This window comes from Pteropus vampyrus, unplaced genomic scaffold (assembly GCF_000151845.1).
Source record: "Pteropus vampyrus isolate Shadow unplaced genomic scaffold, Pvam_2.0 Scaffold47, whole genome shotgun sequence".
Taxonomy (NCBI): domain Eukaryota; kingdom Metazoa; phylum Chordata; class Mammalia; order Chiroptera; family Pteropodidae; genus Pteropus; species Pteropus vampyrus.
The window spans coordinates 3,279,615-3,299,259 of record NW_011888828.1 but is presented as its reverse complement, the minus strand read 5'-3'; the positions used below and the strand labels follow the sequence as shown (position 1 = coordinate 3,299,259).

The 19,645-nt window shown below is 37.6% G+C and overlaps 1 protein-coding gene and 1 pseudogene across 12 annotated transcripts in view; one reads left to right on the top strand and one right to left on the bottom strand.

The window, feature by feature from the left end:
- FAM160A1 (family with sequence similarity 160 member A1) overlaps positions 1-19,645 on the top strand; it is a 224,408-nt gene that overhangs the window by 105,557 nt on the left and 99,206 nt on the right. For all 12 annotated transcript variants that reach the window (XM_023530204.1, XM_023530196.1, XM_023530199.1 and 9 more), the window contains one exon: positions 10,610-10,841. In XM_023530204.1, the coding sequence (XP_023385972.1) occupies positions 10,737-10,841 (105 nt within the window). In that variant the 5' untranslated portion in view covers positions 10,610-10,736. The remainder of the gene's footprint in view (positions 1-10,609; positions 10,842-19,645) is intronic.
- On the bottom strand, positions 16,700-19,315 carry LOC105291576 (annotated as a pseudogene).

The following is a 19,645-nucleotide window of genomic DNA, read 5'->3' as shown; positions in this document are numbered from 1 at the left end:
AGAAAGAGAAAGAGAGAATAGTAATTTAAAATGTTCAGATACCTTGGGGTTTATTCTTGGAGAATTGTAGGTGTATACCTGCTCTTTCCTTGCTGGTTCTAGTTTCTACCTGCCTCACATAGTGTATGTGTCTCACTATGCCGAAAGTAATTCTTGCATTTGAAAGAACACATTATTTTTGTACAATCTGACTCTGAATGCCTACTGCTTTGTTGGATACTCAACTGTTTTTCCAACTTAATGAGAAGTATGCAGATTTCCAACAAGTGCCTTGCTAAGGGGTGTTCAGTAGTAATTTTGAGTATTTGCATGCCTTGCCTTAAGCACGGACATTAGAACCTAATCTCTAGATAAATTGCAATTCCATTTCAATAGTATTGAGTCAGATCATCAATTTTTGGTAATCCCACAGGGCATAGAACGGAAGTGAAGTATTATGCATACATATGTTAATATTATATACAATTCTTGCAAAAAAAGGAACTAGACAAAAATCCCCATTTTGCTTCCATACCGTCTTTACAATTCTTTTGATTTTAGAAGTCGATTAGTTCTAAAGTGCAGGATGTTTTTGAGGGGAACGTGGGAACCCTTGTCTGTTCTTGTTCATTGTTTGCTAGCTGAAGCGCCAACTCTAGGGGGAAATAGTGCCAAATGCAAACGTTATCGGAAGCAAAACTTAATTTAAGGCACTGTCTGATTTTTCTTTTCTTGCTTTGCCTTCTCTTTCTTGCCTCTCTGTACAGAAGATATTGATACACACATGTTAATTTAGTAGAGAAGAGTTTTAATTAAAGAAGTGTAGATAGCCTGAAACCATTCAAGTCTGTGCCAGTCACTCTAGAGGCAAGTGGAGATGAATTGAAGCAGAATGTGGGAGAGTCGTGATCTACCCAGTTACTTCTGGAGGCTCATAGATAAATTACTGCCTTCCTCCCCATGAGGACAGCCTCTCTGCAGATCTGCTTAGGGGCGCTGGCAGCCATCCAGTCAATAAGCCATCATTGCTGTGACAGAGGAACTGCTTAATTTGTTTCAGTTTTTAGTTTTATTTCTTGGAAAGGCATCGCAGTAAGCCTAAATTCTGGACCCCCAAGCAGAAATTAGAGCCTCCATTACCCTTTGTTAACTGCAAATTACATGTGGGTTTTCTGTTGTTGAGTCTCTGAAAAGGCAGAAGTAATGTTTAGTATTTACATCTGTGTACAGAGCTAGACTCGCATGTGTGTGCATGCACACATGTACATCTCTGTGCTCAAGAGGTAGAGAGAGAGAGAGAGGAACGGGGGAAAGGAAGAGAGAATGCATCTTTTGCTGGGGTAAAGTACTGCTCCATTCAAGGGTAATGAGTCTCTTACCAGGTTCTGTTTCAGAATTTTACAGCATCATACTTATGCCAAAATGATGGCTTCAGAGCAGTGAGATCTGTTGTTAACGAGAGCAATATTTTTAAAAGAGAAAGTTTAAAAAACTTATTTGTAAGTGCATAACGATCTTTGATTTTCAGGACAAATATTAGTTTGAAAGAATAGGCTTTGTATAAGCAGAAGAAAATCCTATTTAAAAAAAGCCAAATAATTTAAGAAGTTATTGTGAATAGTGGTAAAATTGCTCAAGTATAACTACAGTAAATTGCAATGCTGGAAGCTTTTTTGGATATGAGAAATCTTCATAGTGAGACAAATTTATTTTGATTTTGTTTTTTAGAGAGGTCCTTAAAATTTTTTGAGAACCTTGGGACTCCCGGAAAAGGTCCTAGAGAACTGCAGGGTTCCTCAATGACATTTGAAGAACCACTGATCTAGACAAAGCTAAAAGAATCAAAACACCATGGTACCGGCACAAAAACAGACACATAGATCAATGGAACAGAATCTAGAACCAGAAACAAACCCACATTTATATGGTCAGTTAATCTACAACAAAAGAGGCAAGAAGATACAATGGGGAAAAGACAGTATCTTCAGAAAACGTTGTTGGGAACACTGGGCAGATACATGCAAAACTCAAAATGTGTTAAAGACTTAGATGTAAGACCAGAAACCATAAAACTAGAAGAAAACATAGGCAGTAAACTCTTTGACATTGGTTTTAGGAATATCTTTTTGCAAATGTCTCTCTAGGCAAGGACAACAAAAGCAAAATAAATGGGATTACATCAAACTAAAAAACTTTTGCACAGTGAAGGAAACCGTCAACAAAAAGAAAAGGCAACGAACTGAATGAGAGAAGATATTTGGAAATGATATATCTTATAAGGGGTGAATTTCTAAAATATATAAAGAACTCATACTACGCAAGATTAAAAAAAATTAAAAATTGGGCAGAGGAGCTGAATATATATTTGGAAATGATATATCTTATAAGGGGTGAATATCTAAAATATATAAAGAACTCATACTATGCAAGATTAAAAAAATTAAAAATTGAGCAGAGGAGCTGAACAAAGATTTTGGCAGGTTATTAACTTTCCAAATTCCTAGAGCTATAAACCCCATAAACCGAAGATAAACATCATAAATTTGATCCAGTATTATTGCACAATAATATTAAAATAAATGTTAAAAATGCGGTCCTTAAAAATAAGACTACCACTCTTCTAAATTCTTTACACTTTCCTGACATCATTTTCATTTACATTAATTTCACTGGAAGTTAACTCATATAATTGTACATGTTGTTTTCTATTAAATATTTTCAAACATTTTGTGATCATTATAATTGATTCAAATAGCATATTAACATACTCTCTTATCCCTACTCATAGCCATAAGGCTATAATTATTGTGCAGGCACTTTTCTTTCATACTGTAATGAAGGAGAGACTTCAAGTCCACTGTAATTGCCACACTTAAGGTGGACTTATGTGCTTTCCTTTTGTTTAGGATTTTTTCTTTTATTTTTGTTAAGTTAAAAAAAATGTTTTTACTAAGTAGTACATAAAGGTGGTACCATATTCAAAAAGTGAAGAAGAGTACACAGTGAAAAGCAAGTCCCCAGGCCTCTCTTGACCCCACCCAACCAGCACCCCTCTGCCAAGGCAAGCACCATAGAGTTCCTGTGCATCTTCAGGGACCATCTACGTGTTTACAAGCACACAGAGCAACACATTCCTTTTTTCTCTTACACAGTGGTGGCATACTCTATTTGCTTTTCTGTACGTATCCTGGCAGCCTTTCTGTATCAGTATATTCAGAGCTGCATCCTTAAAAAAAATTTGTGACATAGGATTTCATTATATAGAAGTGTCATCATATTTATAACCAGACCATTGCTGATGGATATTTAGAATCTTTTCAGTGTTTACTAGCTAAGCAATTCTGCAAAGGACATTGCTCTAGTTGGAGAGGTGCTAGTGGTTAAGAGAATGTATTTGGGTCAGAATGCAGGATATCTGCGTGGCCTTGACTAGACCAATTCCTCTACCTCTGTGTGCCTCAGTGAAAGAGGGGAATATAGTTCACAGGAGTGTTGAGAAGATTTAATGAGTTAATGGAGTAATGTATTTAAAATAGTATCTGGCACAGAGAAGTGCTCAATAAGTATCAACTCTTGCTATCATTCGGTGTGCCGTTTTATAAAGGAAAAGTGTATTTACAGGATAATTGCACAGAAGTGCTTTTGCCAATCAAATTTGATTCTGTAGGTAGGACACAAGCTTATGCTTGCACCTGAGATACATGAGATACACCCATTTTTTACTTCCCCTAAGTCACCTCTTGACATGTATAAATCTGGACCTGGATTGTACACAGCTGGGGCCCATGTAGTTTCTGGTCGAGGGAGAGATTTCAAGTTAAATATTTCTTCCTCTTGAATATTTTTGGTGCTTTTAGAAGGTCTTGCTTTTTATTTTTATCAATGCAATGTCTTATTTTGATGATAAACTGATCATGGCAATAATATATATGTGAGTAATAAACTACTTTAAACCATTAGGTTTATGTACTTCTAAAATCTTAACTTACTCATGGGTGGATGAGAAAATGTTGTCTTTTAAATCATAGTGCCATTTGTTAAAGGGATTGTATTATTTACATGTAAGGAAGTCTTATATTTTTATGTTTATAAAAAATAAATGTGAAATTAGAACTTCATAGTCTTAGGTTTTTAGGTTAACACACAAGGGCTACTATTATTTCACCTACCTGAAAGCAAGATACATGTATCAATTAGTTCAAGCATCAGTGGTTTACTTTCTTCACGTCATGTTTATAGTACACAAAAGGCATCCAACTCTTTGTAGCCCACTTTATAGACTGGTGATGAAAGGTGCTTTGTCTTAATTGATATAGGACCATGTTCTGGGAGACCAGGAGGTTGCTGGCTTCTGAGCCTGTTGCTAAATTATAATAAATGCTAATCATTTTTTACTTCTGACAAGTCACCTTGCAGCATTTTGGGTAGGAGTGGAAGTGCTTAGCCAGCCATGAAATTTGTAAGTCACCGAGGCCGGAACTGATTATTATTCAATAACATGATTACTCACAGGCTGGAACGACCCCGAAGCTGCTGAAACAGAACTTTTTGTTATCACTGAAGTCACAGAAATTCACAGCTAGCTCTTCAGTAATACCTTTAGAATTCAAACTGGCTATTTACCTCTGTTTTAGGACTCTTCACGGTTTTGCCATGAATACATCTTTAAAATGGTTTTTAAACTCTTTTGAAGGGGGACAATTCATGGACCCTTTTTAGAAATGGCTAAAAACTGTAGCCATCTCTCTTCAGAAAAATATGCCCACAATTTATGAGACTCATGGATATACAAAGAGAAGTTTTATTCTTACTATACTCATTGCACTTAGTATGTTTTATGCCATGCACGGATGAAGGACATTTTTGAAAAGGAGGCTTTTCTTGTGGTTGTTCTAAGGAGTAATCATCACATCATACTGATTACATTGCAGGTTACATATCTGAAAATTTTCACATGAAGGCATTTGAAAGACTGCTGGTAGGAAACTAATTCCTATTGATACAGGTGTAAAGACAGGTATTAGATTGAAATAGTGTAATTTCCCAAAGGTGCCTATTTATCCAGAGAAAATGACCAAGACATGTTGGATAAAACTTAAAGTTTTATTTTTCTAAATACATTCTTGTGAAGAACTTTCTTAGTACGAGAGGGTTCTTCTTAGATTCAGAGCATCTACCTCAAATCTCTGCTTTAAAATACTACCCCATAGAAGTTATTGGATAATCTTGTTTCTGCATTTGTCTTAGCTAAATTTTAGGGTTTTGTGGCAGAAATCTTAATAACTTGTCTTTTAATAGCTTTCAACAAAATAGTGATGTGAAAAGATGGTACATACTACTTAGATGGAGATGTTGGGGAGACTTCCCCCAAGAATGATCCAATTTTTACATTTCAACAAATTACTCCATGTGTATGTGAAACTTTTTAGTCACTAATGAGCTGATGTCTCAACGCTTGCTATAATTTCAAAAGATATAGTTTTTATATTCCAAATCCTTGCCAGTAGGGGTTTGGTTTCTTAAATAGCTTAAAAATTAAGTTCCAAAACAAATTTGAGGTATGATTTTGAATATTAATTAAAATTTTCCTTTACTATTCTGTTTATCATTCAGTCGCATGGAACTTAGGTATGACCTAGTTGGCAGCCTATTCCAGTGAAATTAAGGTGTGAAACATGGTAGTATTATTTCATGGCATTAATAGTTTTCCACAATCTTGCTACTATTTTGAAGTATGCATTTATCCAAGTCTGACACCATTTGGAATATATGTATCGAGAGAATTTTCCTTGTACCCTTGATCTTGTTGAGAATTTTTCTGTATGTTAACTGGTGACCTATAACTTGGCAGAACAAAATAAGATACTGCCTAACTGAAATAATGGACAGTGAACAATGACGGGAGCTAGAATCAAACTATGACAAGTTGAGGGAGGCTCGGGACAAGGTCCAGGAGAGTCAGCGCTGTTAGATGCTTGCTTTATTTTCCACAGCCTGGCATTGCCATGTGAGATGACAGCAAGAGAGAAAAGGAAACTGGGCCAGAGGATTAGAGCACAGGGAGGATTTAGGTTTAATAGGATTTTATTGGGCTCTAAGTAGAGATTGTCTGAGGTAGTTTGACCCCAAATGAATTCCCTGCCACTGCTGTTAGTTACAACTGAGAGCACAAGGGTCCCCTCCTCCACGTGTTCCCAATATTTGAAGAGTCCTCACCCTTAGATGCAATTTTACATGATAAGCACTTTTCTAGTAATAGACCTTTTATGGGTGTAGTAGCAGCCCATTCAGGGCGTTCCAAAGTGTATTCTGAAACGTGAGGTTTTATCCCGGCAGTTGCTCAAGAAACAAACCAACCATGAATTATATTTAGGATGATTGATTCCTGTGCTTTGGGTTCCTTAAGTGACGTATGCTTTAATCATAAAAAGCCATACCAAAAGAATCTCATTTACAATGATTTTAGAATTCTTAAAAAGATTTTTGCACAGTGGCCATTGTCCTTCTTTAATGATTATCTGACTACCCCTCCCCAATTAGTGTAACAGTTGCGATAAAGTACATAACATAATGACTTTTGAGCTGGGAGAGAAATAATCATTTAGTACTAACTACTCACTTAAACGAGGTTCCAACCAAGAGCCCCATTTTTTACTCGGGGGTCTCACAGCTGGGTGAGAACTTTGAACCGGAGTCCCAGTTCAAAGCTGAAGTTTCCAAGTGGAGACGTCTAAGTTTTCTGACTTCCACACTTGGAGAACTGAGCTTGCAAACTCTTAGCCTTTACACTTTGTCCCTCAGTTTAAATCCACCTGAACTTTCGAACCATTTCCCCGAACCAACCAGAGAACTATGAGGTGGGGAGAAGAAGGAAAGGTGGGAAGGGAGCCTGCCATGTCTTTCAAGTTTAAGACATTACTTCTGATTTGGTAACTCACTGTGAAAAGACTCGGCTTTGCTACTGCTGGTTCCTGCAGATATGATTGCTTTTTCCTTAATAAAAATGTTCTTTTGGCTCTGTCTCCCTTTAAGGTGGCCATCTATTTATTTTTCTTAAGGAATTTTTTCGTTATAATTTGTTATTAGAGGATATCATATTGAAACAAATAAAAGAATTAAAGGATGGTATGAGATAATATAAAATAAATGCCAAAATACTTACATCGTTTAAGTTCAGTTTGATCGTGAAAGAGGGATATATTAAAGTATAGTTATGCAGGAAGTATATTACAGGAGAAAATGTGATTTTGACACATTTATAGCTTTCCTAAGTATTGTAGTTTTTGAAAAGAGTCTGGAATTAGATAAGATGTGTATTTGGGAATGAGACTGAAGGAATTTTTACATTGCAAAGAGGTGTGATCTAGATGACTAGAATCTAAGCTTTTATAACTATATGGTATATTTTAAATTTATGTATTTTATAATTTTGTGATATGGAAGCCAATGCTTATGCTTTTTTATAGTCAAATAAAAGATATATACTTTTTAAAAAGGGCAAATAAAAATATACATAATTCTTATGTCAGTTATCTGTCTCCAACAATAATTTAATAGAATTTTTCCTTACTGATGGGAAATATTTTTATATATAATATTAAGGTATGTAAATAGCATCTTTGGAAATGATACAGTATTTCTGTCTTGCAGTATAGAATCTGTGCCGATGTGTTCAGGCTGTTGTATATGTATTCTGATGGCTCTCCTATACCACCCTCACCCCCATGGCAAAAAAACTCAACATCCACACCACAAAACCACACGCAACCACTTTTGGAAAAAGAGTCCTTTGGGTATTTTTTGCTGTTGGTGGTTTGTTTGAAGAATGGTTTATAGAGCTCTCTCTCTTATGGGCATGAAATTTGAGTTGACGTACATGTGTGTATTTATGGGAATAACAGTCTGAATAAGTGCCAAGAGTGGCAAACATTCCCAGTTTCAGATACCTTAGGCTGAAGAGGGCACGGGGCAAGAAAGGAGAAATATTCAGTAATGCCGTGCTCGTGACACCATCACACATTCCTGCGGGGCCTGCCTCTCTTACGTACTCACAGCTTTTTGCTTAGGTTTTGTTCTTCTCTGTTCTTCACTTGGGACTTTTAGCTGTGATCTGAGAGGTAAATAAAAAGCTCGGAATGGAAAAATGCAAAAAAAAAGAAAAAAGCAAAAACCTGATAACAGGCAAATGCAGAAATATTTTGAAAACCTTGGTGCTTGAAGAAATGTGCCCATGTACCTCTCTCAGTAATACGGTGGTGTCTATTCCTTTCAGCTTTATCTTGCCCTGGGGCCATGCCTGTGCTTTAATTCTCTAATGTGATAATAAGAGAGTAGAAATAAATGTCCAGCTCTTTGGTCTCTGGGTGTGTTAGGTGGCATTTTCATTTATAAAATATTCTGGCCCAGTGTTTCTTGGCTTGTTTGACTTGTTCTTCCTTTCTCACGGAAGTTTCTAGATGTTGTGGTTTCTGTATTCATGACCCTTTAGATTCTTTAGTTATCTGCCTTAAAAGTACGATCAGATAAGCAAGTGAGATGCATTTTCTCAGAGAAGGTCCAGATTCCTTAAGGGAGTAGGGCTGGGGATTCTAACCAGGCCAAAGGAATATCGTTTTCTAGAAAGAACACTAGACTAGGAATCAAGAGACTTACGTTCTATCTCCATTAAAACTAACTTGTAAGTTTATGACCTTAGCTAAGATATTTGTCCTGTCTGTAATGCAATCTCATTCTCTGAAAGGATTGCATGTAAAGTCCTTTTAAGAATTAACTTAAAGGAACTTAGAGATCATGTGTCTAATTTTGATCTAGAGGCCATTGGCATGATGTATGTTCCCCTCATACCACTGAAGAAAAGTGAGAATCATGGGGGAAGGAATCTCAAGGAGTCTTCTACTTTTTTAATCTCTGGGATAAGCCAAAACATTCTGATTTTCCTCATTAATATCATTATATCATCTGAATAAAAAACCTGGACATGTTCACAGAAGTATTATGTTTGGAACAATAAGGAAGTTGAGTTAGAACTTGTTTCATCTCTTATCACTTAAAGCTGCATGCTAAAATGTTATATACTCTGCATGTGTGGGGTGGCCACCCTGAATTTTTATAACACCAGAGGGACCCAACAAAATGTGCCTTTCAGTGGCAGAGGTCCATGGTTGGCACTGAACAATGTCTTATGGAAAACAACAACTTTGTATAATTAGGAATTATACTCTGGGGAATTCATCAATTTAAATATTAAAATATAGAAGATATACACAAGCTGTTTCTCTCAGGCATGCAGTTCTCCTTCCAACAGGTCTTCCTCTTTTTATATACTTTAATCCTCTTTCATTCTCCTTAAAAATGTTTCTTAGAATTATTAATTCTTGCAAGTTTTCTGTCCTAATGTTCTACCACTTTTTAAAGAGATCCTTTAATGTGGAGTGGTTGGTCTCCCCACCACGCCCCCAAAGGAAGCACTTGTTTTGAATATTCCTTAATTATTTTCCAGTGTTTAATTTCACACCCCACAAAAAACTTGATCCTTAAGTCTAATCCGAATCGTCATCTTCAGCCTCCTTACATTTATTGTTCGCAGGAGAAGCAGATGATCGGTGTTCTCCTGGTAATACCCTTCATATTAGTCAGTTGAAAATAGCCGTTTTTTGTTTTTCCTTTGACACTACAAGTCTGGAAATTTTCTCATGTATTTTGTTTTCCAGTGCTCTTATAATTACAAGGTAATTACTTTTTTCTGAACTCTCTCCAGTCTGTACACTAAAAAATCAATATTTTGAACTGTACCCAGTCCTTTTATGGGTTGATCAAACTGGCAAGATAACACCATTATCTTACTTCTCTTGCCAGAGAGCCCCACACAGCTGCATCATACTCACTGTACACTCTGTGACCTCAGTATCTTTCATCTCCCTGCTGGGAGTCCGTTGTAGCCAGACTTTCTTCATATTTTAGCCACATAAATTCATTTGTCATTAGTAAGTGTGCTACCTTGGACTCATACCTAGTAAGCACTATCTTGTTTTTGATGGATTATTTCTATCTCTGATTTTCCAAGGTTACTTGGAATTCTATTATTTTTCAGAAAATCTACAAACAGTAACTTTGTTTGTAGCCACAAAACGAGAATGTTTTCAGTTCCATTATGACAGTCATTGATTAAAAAAATTCAATAATATTGGGCCCAGGAGTCTGGGTGCTGTTTTATAACTACCCTAAGTTATATCAAGCCATTTATTTCTGTCACTATTAACTAACGGTTTTTCTGTTTCTGGATGTTTTTAAACTCCATACATATTGGCATCATAGTTTCTTGCTTGATTATAGAAACTAAATTTGAGTGAGTTAGAATTACAATCTAAGGGGTTATGATTGGTGGTTGTGGAGAGAATAAACCCAATAATTGTTTAATTTATGCATGTAGCTTTTATAGCATCATTATTTTATATTTTTAGTAGCAAGGTGACAGAAAATAGGGAGGCTTTTAGATTGAGTAGAAAGGTCCATTTTGTATATATTTTGTTCTGTGTTAGACTTTGAGACTGTCTATGCTTTGATTTAAATTTAATAGTGTCCTTTTAAATATGAACATAATGAGATGTATTTTTTGTTATTGTCATTACAGGTTTCAGAAGGTGACAATGAAATGTGAAGAAGTTACATTTCTAATGTGATACTTGAAAGTTAGTAACTGCTTACCAAATTTTCGTGAAAATTAAATATGACTTAGAAGCATTGATTTATGAAGGTTTATGATGTCATCGGTTGTGACAGAAAGCAAACCGCAGCAGGCTGTGAGCCTGCAAGGAGTGGACCCAGAAACATGCATGATGGTATTTAAAAACCACTGGGCACAGGTAATGTATGCGTTCCACCTTTTCTGCTGGTCTAGGTAGCCCTAGAGGCCTCCATCACACTGAACCAGGGTTTCCTGCCACTATGACAGGTAACTAGATTTTTAGAAACATAGGGAGGAAAACACTTTCAGGTAGAAAGAAAAGCAGCTTTCTCTTCTTGCTTTCCTAGAATAGATAGGTAGCTGGTTAAAAACCATGGTTTTTACAAAAGCAGTTAGGGAACATGTATGTTCCTCAGATGTTTTTAGAAGAAGAGCAGTTGGCCTTAAAGTAACTTGGACATCACTTCCAATATACTTGACCATCCTCTCTTTCCTTCCTCCCTGCTGATTTCCATCTAGACCTTATAGTCTAACAATACTAAAGTACACATTTGTTAGGTATTTACCTAAGTGCTATGCTGAATATTTAAATGCCCTATGTCCTTTAATCTTCTCCACAAACCCATAAGGCAGTTTCCTCATTTTACAGATGAGGGAATGGAAAATTATAGAGGTTAAGGAACTCGCTTGAGGTTAAGTAATTTGCTTGAGGTTATCCACCTAGTGAGTTTCCCAGCAAGTGCTCAGACCTTGGTCTTGACCTCTGTGCACTACCATTTTTCGGGCTGGTGGTCCCTGTGTAATCTGAGGAAAGAGGACAGGCACCAGGTGGTATCTGAATTCGTTACAAGGCTGATTATAAAAGTTTTTTTGATTATTCATTTTGACTTCTCTGTGACTCTTCTCTGATCTGTTTGTATGGATAATTAAGGGTTGAATGTTCATAAAATTTACCAGCTTACCCCTTTCCTCAGGGAGTTTTATAAGTAGTAAAATAAATAAAATTGGCATTTTTTACTACTTGTCCAACATTATGTTCCCTAGGTGAGCTGGTAAGTGGCTATTTATGTGACAGTTTTTTAATAACTACCCAGCTCCTTCCTGTGGCCGGAAACAGCACATGGATTAAAGCATTGAGCCTGTAAATCACAGCAATTATAGGGGACACCATTTAGATCAAAAACAAAATCACTTCTGCTTCTGGGTCATTTATACTTTGGAGCTCCTTGTCACACTATGCAATGTAAAACTTCAAAAATTTTTTATGCATTTCCCATTTTCTCAGTTTTTACCATTAGAATCTTAATGGGTTGCCTTTGGATATTAAGGGCACATCTGCTTTAGCAAAGGGAAGAAAATAGTTCAGGAGTTTTCCAGGTAATAATTACCTTTGACTTTGCAGTTTTAAAAGGATTTTAAAGCACTGGCTCCAGAGTGGGTTGGTGAACCCCTGAGGGACGTGCCCAACAGGTTGTTGAGTGTGGAAGGAATATTTTAGAAGGCCTATTTCTAACTTTGTCTTTAAAAATATATATCAATTTTGCGTTTATAATGAACGTAATATGTGCATATGTTAATATGGGTATATTATTTTAACTATGTGTCCTCATTTAACTGGTAAGAGTGCACAGTCCGATGTTTTGTTTTGAGAGCATTTTTAGCTTCAGTCATTTCACTGGGCCGAGGAAGTCTATTGTTCTAATAGGTATTCTTTTCTCTCAACTCCAGTTTGTTGGTCTGTGTGTAAACATTTGATTGTAATCATTCCTGCCGGGGTATCTGTGATGTAGTCCATTTAGTACCACTCTTCAAAGACATGATATATATCATCACCCTCTTGATTTTATGTAGATGGATCATTTGTCCTTTCAGATTTTGTCCTGGGCAAGCTTTCTCCAAAGCTGTCTGAGTGCCGTTAGAACGTCTTAATTCAGGAAGGTGTAAATACTCTTTCACGTTGGTGAAGGAGTAAATATTGGTCCCAGAATCGTATTATTCATTTTCATATCCAATATGAATAACTTCGGCACTATCAGACATTTTGGGTTATCTGAAGCATAGCACCTTCCACTTAGTGCAGAAAATGTCAAGTTGAGGGTGAGGATAACTTTGTCAGAGAGAGTGGTGTTTAGTTAGTAAACATGGCCTTTCGTAAAGTAAGGACGCTCTTGGTCTTGTTGTTTCAGCCATTTATTTAACTTTGGGCCAGTTTCTTCCCTCTTTAGTCTTTACTTCTTCTTTTTAATAAGTCTGGAAAATGCCTTCAGTCTCTTTCTACTTCTCAAAGCTCTTGAGGATCATTCTGTTACCTTTATGAAAAAAATACTAGTTGAAGAAATTCATGTGGATATCCATGTGATTATTTGGAGATTTACTGAGCCCAAACTTCAGGTACAGCACTGTAGGTGTCACAGGTGGAGATATAGGAACATAAGAGCCTTGGATTGAGCTTTTAAACAATTTGGATGACAATGTGAGATACGTTATTATAAATGAATATTATTGATTACAGGAATTAAGGGAAGGGACTATTGTGGATGGTAATGGCCTGGGAAATGGAAGAAGGAAGATTTGCTAGCTTGGCTGAGTAAAGAAGGTCTTGACGACAGAAACTAAAAACTACATTTCAGAGAAGGGGTATTGGAAACAAATGCTAAGCTTTGGCTTTTTTTGGATGGTTAAAAAGCGAGGAAGTCAGGGCAAGGCAGAGATGTGAGGGATGGGTGTGAGGTAAGGAAGGAGACCTTTAGCTGATAGGAACAAATGCTATTTATTATTTTGGAGTTTTATACATTAGCACTTCTTCCGTGAGTTGTTCAGGATGGTGGTGGATGAAGAGCAGTTGCAGAGGATTGGGAAGTGAGCTAAAACCTGACATAAACTCCTATGACTGATGTGACTGTAGCCCCTGGGTTCCCCTGAGGCAGCCCAAGAAAACCCGGAAGGCTGATAAGAAATGTGGTATAGACAGAACTGGGTGACAACATTTTATCTACTGAAGTGTTCGATTAGCTGGCAAGTGCAGCATTTTTTAATCCAGAGTGCTTCTGTTTTATAGAACACTTCAGTATAAATTCAGCATAATTAACATATATTTGACAGGTTCTGTTCTACTCTTTACTAGTAGCTTCTTTTCCAGACCTTGAGTTAAAAAGCACACTTTGATGGAGGAGGATATCCGTTTGCCCACATACACTTTGCAGTCTGTCAGGAATAGCTAGTTATACAACCAGCCATTACCAAAGCAGTCCTTGATTCATGCACGGGGTGTCACGTGGGGAGAGTTTTGAGTGGCCTAGTGGTGGACTTGAGTTTCCAAACTGTTCCCTGGGTCCATTGACTTCCTGACAGGAATAATTGCATTCCTACTAGTGACCCTGGAGCCTCCAGGCTGCAGGAGATAGAACCGGCCTATACTTCCTCTCACCTGAGATGCCATCTTGCATCATAAGATGTTAGAACAACAAATCTAAAACCCAGATCTGTCTGGATCATTTCTTAAGTTGGACATTTCAGTGGCATCAGGCCAGCTACAGACCAGCATGGCACATAGGGTTCTTTATGTCCTGTCCTCTTTCACTCCTCATCTTCCATTTAGTCTCCAGAAATGCAAACATCACTTGGAGTTCCTGGCCAACCCCATTCCTGGGCAGTGGCATCATGCTATTTCATGCCTCTCTGCCTTCGGCACTTACTCTTCTTTCTGCCTGGAATCTCTCTCCCCCTGGTTAAATGCCTCTCCTGTAGGACTCATATGGGGGCGCCATTTCCTCCAGGAAATCTTCCCCGTTCTGTTTTATGCTCCCATTCTGTGCTCCAACAGCATCCTGAGTATTCTTTCACTGTTACACTAACCACTTTTTATTAAAATTACATGTACAGTATCTTCTTTCCAACCTCATTTCAAGCATCTCTTGACAGAGACCATATGTATTTTGCGTACATCTCCAGTGCCAAGAATATCACAGGCATATTGTAGATGTTCAACAAATTGTTGAACTGAAAGACAGGAAATATGACTTATGTCTTTAGAAGAGCTAGGTGACTTAGAAAAGAGGCGTAAGCATACACTAATATAAAACATTTTATAATTTGCTACCAATAAGATCTTTGGATTTGCATTTAATGATCAGTGATCTGGAGGAGTATGTGTGTGTATGTTTTTAATTTTCATAGTGGTGTATAAGAGCAATTTATAGTCTAGTGGATTTGTTTTATCTCTTGCCTTTGCTTCTTTGCTTCTGAATGGAAGAGAGCAAGAGGTAAGAAGCATTGTCCACCAGATAATAGACTATTCAACAGTATTGCCATGAGAATTAAACCTCCCACACTAGTTTTTCTTACTGGCGCAGTTGTACTTTGTGAAGCATCATGAACCTTCCTCTATTCATTTTCTGTCCCCTCCTTTTAAGCACTGAATTGGTATTAGTTGTATACTTAAAGGTGTCTGCTCTTACAGCCAGGAGAACAGGGGCGAAGGGTTAAAAAAGTCAGTTGGAAATACATATTTCTGTGTGCTTCTAGTTAGTTAATAGCCCAGAGCTTCTCTCTGCCACCCTCGGTCTGCAAAAATAAGCTGTCGTACAATTTTTGTAAGATAAAATATCAGAGGTCAAGTAGAGTAATGGTGATGGATGAAGAAAAGCAAATGGGTTTAGTAGCTGTTTTCTTCCTGGAGCGGGTAGGGATAGGAAACACCGAATTCTCGAGATCAGTTAAGTCAAATGTTTTTCCACAGTACTGTAATGAAAATAGATAATATGTTTTTAGTATCTTATGTAGAGCTACAAGTAGCCTGACTCTTAGAGCACATACGCATGGAGTCGAGACATGCATTTCAGTCTGTTCCCCATGACACTCATTCTCTTGGTCTTTTCATCTTTATTCTTTTGGTCTGTGCTTTGTCATAGACTAATGTCAGAGAGAAATTAAGTAAAGTCTTTGAGAGATGAAAAGTTGGGAAGTACTAGAGAACTCTGATTAATCTTCATATCTTAGTAAAGTGATGTTTGTTAATGTTTAAAAAAATAAAAGTATATCTCTCTTCTCAGCTTTTCAAGTAGCTCCAAACTTAACAGTAGAAGGTAAAGCAGAACAAAAGCTATGGTTTCTCTAGAAGGCCAAGGCACTTGTTCTTGTGTTAGATTCTCAAGTGGCTGAACATGTTGAAATGTCAGCAACTCTTCCACTGTGTGCTTGGTGATAAGTTTATATTTGCCGCAGTTGAAATTATGGTGTTCTCTGGAATATTACTATATTGATTACTACTCTTAAGTCTTTTCCCTATCACCTAAATTAAGTGTGTGTGTGTGTGTGTGTGTGTGTGTGTGTTTACCTAATGTAAGGTTAGTTTATGTTACTTTATTGACTGATGCTCTTACCATGTTTCTATATTGCAGTAATTACTAGACTGTCTTTGGTCCCAAGGAGATATGGCATGTAAATGTAGCTCCTACTTTATCCTGTTTCATCCCAGATTTAAACAAGTCTCTGGAGTTTAGGACTGGAGCTGACATCAACCAACTCATGTGAAAATACACATATTATTATTTTATGTTATCTTAATATGAAAAGAAATGACTTAATAAGGGTCTCCCATGGGAATAAGTGTGCAAGGAATATTCCAGATTGGAAGACATAGTTATTCAGTAATGAACAAGGACCAGATGGAAACTTTACTTATAGTTATTTGGTACACGAAGTGGAATTTGGTTTAAGATTGCTAAACCCTGACCTTCGTCCGTGTGTTGGAAAATGTTGCTTAGTAACTTGTTTCTTTACACGATGCCACTTTAAATTAGCATTCCAAAGCATTTGGAAGTATGTGTTGTACTCGTGAAATAACTAGACTCTAACCAAAGTAACATAAATAATCATCTATTGATATGTGAATGTAGGTAAGACAGGAAACATTATTGAGATGAAGTCAAGCTAATTGGGGAGAGAAACACTTGTATTTATCATGAAATTTTTGTTTGTTTGTTTGTTTTTGTTTTTTTTTACTTTAAATGAAGATTTTAATTCGGGTGGAGGGAAGCCTGGGGTGGGGTGGCATGGAAGGGAGCAGCAACCCTTTACGATGTAGCTCAAGTTGTGGAGAAAGGATGAACCAGAGCTGCTGGCAGGTTCTGTGGCGGCTCTAAGGTGCAAGCATGTCCTCAGTGGCATTGGGGCTGAAGCGCAGATCCATCAGGATGAGGCTCCAGATGCCGCGGGGGAGGAGGGTGCCCAGGCCCAGTGTGGAAGTTTCCTGCTCTGATTGTGGTTGTTCTGTAGGGCGCACAGCACACATTTCTCGTAGCAGGTCCCATATTGATGAAGGGAATCTAGCGGGTCCTTTTTTGGTTTTTGTAGTGCCATAATCTTCTTGTGAAGGATAAGCGATGCTCCACCAGCTCCATCCACTTCCCGGAGCCAGAGCTGCGAGTCTGTGTCAGTGTTTCCAATCAGCCTGTGTTCCTGATGCTCCTTTCGTCTCCTAAGGGGAAGCTCGCTGCTCTTGTGTGTATTTATTAAAAGTCACCTTCTCATCTATATCATTCTGCATTTCCTTCATAATCACCACAAACGCCTGGAGTTTATCAAAATCCTTATCCATTCCATCTTTTTTGTTGTTGTTATGCTGACATTGGTTAACGAAATCCAGTAAGCTTCAGATGTACAATTTAACAGTATAAATTGCATTGAGTGTTCGCCTCCCATAGTTAGATTTCTTTCTGTCACCACATATTTGACCCTTTTTACTCCATTTACCTTCCTCCTCTCCCTTCCCCCTTATCCTCTGGTAACCACTAGTCTATAGTCCATGTCCATGAGTCTCTGTTTGTTTGTCCTGTTTGTTTGTGGCCTTTAGGTTTGTATCCCACATATAAGTGATATCATGTGGTTTTCAACTTTTTCTGTCTGGCTTATTTCGCTTAGCATGATTATCTCGAGGTCCATTCCTCTTTCATCTGTTTTACTTACTCCATTTTTTCCTTGAGTTTTATCCTCACCTCCCTGAATTCATCTTTTAGCTTCTGTGCCCCTCATCGTTTGGTAAATGGCCCTTTTGGTTTAATTCCTTTGTACTCATATTTTTTCATCAGCTCTGGCTTCAATTCCAGGCAAACTGCCTTCTAGTTCTTGCTGTAATTACGGAGGCTAAGAAGCCCCACAATCTGCCACCTGTAGACTGAAGAGCCAATGGTTTAAATTCCAGTCGTAGTACAGGGAACTAATGTCCCAGCTCTAAAACAGACAGAGGGAAAGAAAGCAAGATTAATCATTTGTTAGCTTGAGGTGTAATTATGTGATTTATTTAGACCTTACATTCTGAAAGCATATGAGCTCCTTAGAATTTGAATATTTGAAGTTCAGGCCCATTATCATTGACTGATGGAGCCCATCATTGGAGCTAAGGATGGGAGTAGATACTCCTTAATGAAAGAAATATGCTACTTGTTCATCTTGTTCAGGCCCAATAATCCTCATATTTAAAGTCAAATGACTTTCAGGTTAGGTTAAAATTTAGCTAGATTGGTCAGATGATCATTTGTATGCCATTGTTCACACTATTGATTTTGTGTGTGTGTGTGTGTGTGTGCATTTGTTTCTTTTTAGAATTGTGATAACTTACAAGTGGATCTATATGTGATCTGGGCTCATGATTCACACATATATATACCAGCTTGTATTTGTTAAGTTTGTGGATCAACAAATGCCTAACTATGAACAGCAAAATATTTACAGTACTATATCTCATCTCAGCTGGTTTACTTACTTCATAAGTGTGGGCTTTATCAGGGGTTGATTAGTTTCTTAAACGCTACATTCAGCCTAATGAAGTGAACTTTTTGAAAAGTGTATTTTGTAAATATACACTAGTAAAAGAAATATTTGAAAAGTGTATTTTGCTTGCTTTCCCTCTTCTCTACTTGGATTCCTTCCTCCAACTCACTTAATTGTGTGTGTATTTTTTCCCCCTTGAATTGAATCCCTGGGACTAAGTATAGCTGAGAAGAAGCTAGAGCTGGGAAATCTGAAGCAAGGTTCAGAGTGTAGAATAGAGGATATACTCAGAGAATTTGCTAGGCCTGGGGAAGCCACAGTGAACAGCATGGGATCATGGATCCATAGGACTGGAAGGTCGGAATAGATAGTGAAAGTGGGCAGTTGGCAGAAATTAGGGAGACAGGAATATTGGAGTTTGGCAGGTACAAAAGAGAAAAATTAAGGAAAAGTCCAGATCACATCAGGAATCAGTTTACAGAAATTGAAAGAACTATGGCACCATCTGGGCAGCAAACTTGGGACATAGAACAGAAGTTCTTTGGCATTTTGGTGCAAGTTGTGCTCTATAGCCAAGTAGCGTGTTAGGCATTCTCTGTTAGCATAGGAACCAGGTAGAGTGTGAGCCTCCAGAGCCCACTTGTAAAAGCAGGTCATGGGAGTGTCTGCCTGGAAGGGAAAGGGAGGTGGCCTGGGAGGGCCCTGCCACCTAAGGAGAGAGGTTAAGGACATGTGGCAACACAGGCTTAATCAGTACTTTGCTGGGCATTGTTTATCCCATGACTCACAGGCCTTGGTTGTAACACACCCATCTTCCAGGCAGTAAAACCACCCTGGCCGGGGCTGGGAATGAGTAAAGGGCTCATAGTGGATCTGCTGCATTCCAGATGATCAACAAACCTTCTAACTCTGTGGGTTACTGTAGCTCTGTTCTCATGTTTTTGGCCCATTAATCCAGAAGGCAGTGTAGAGGAGCTACTATAAAGAGGGTTAACATGCTTCAACTTAAAAGCTGCTAAATAGTTTGCATTCTGTATAAAAAATCTTGATTCTCTTTTTTAGGGTTTTCATAGAAAAAAAAAGTTAGATCTGCTTACAAAGGAATACATTGGAATAAATAATATAAATGAAGATTAATTTATGAGAAAAATAAAGCTTGTGATCATGTAAATAGTTTTGGTATATATTACATTTATACATTTTAGATGTATA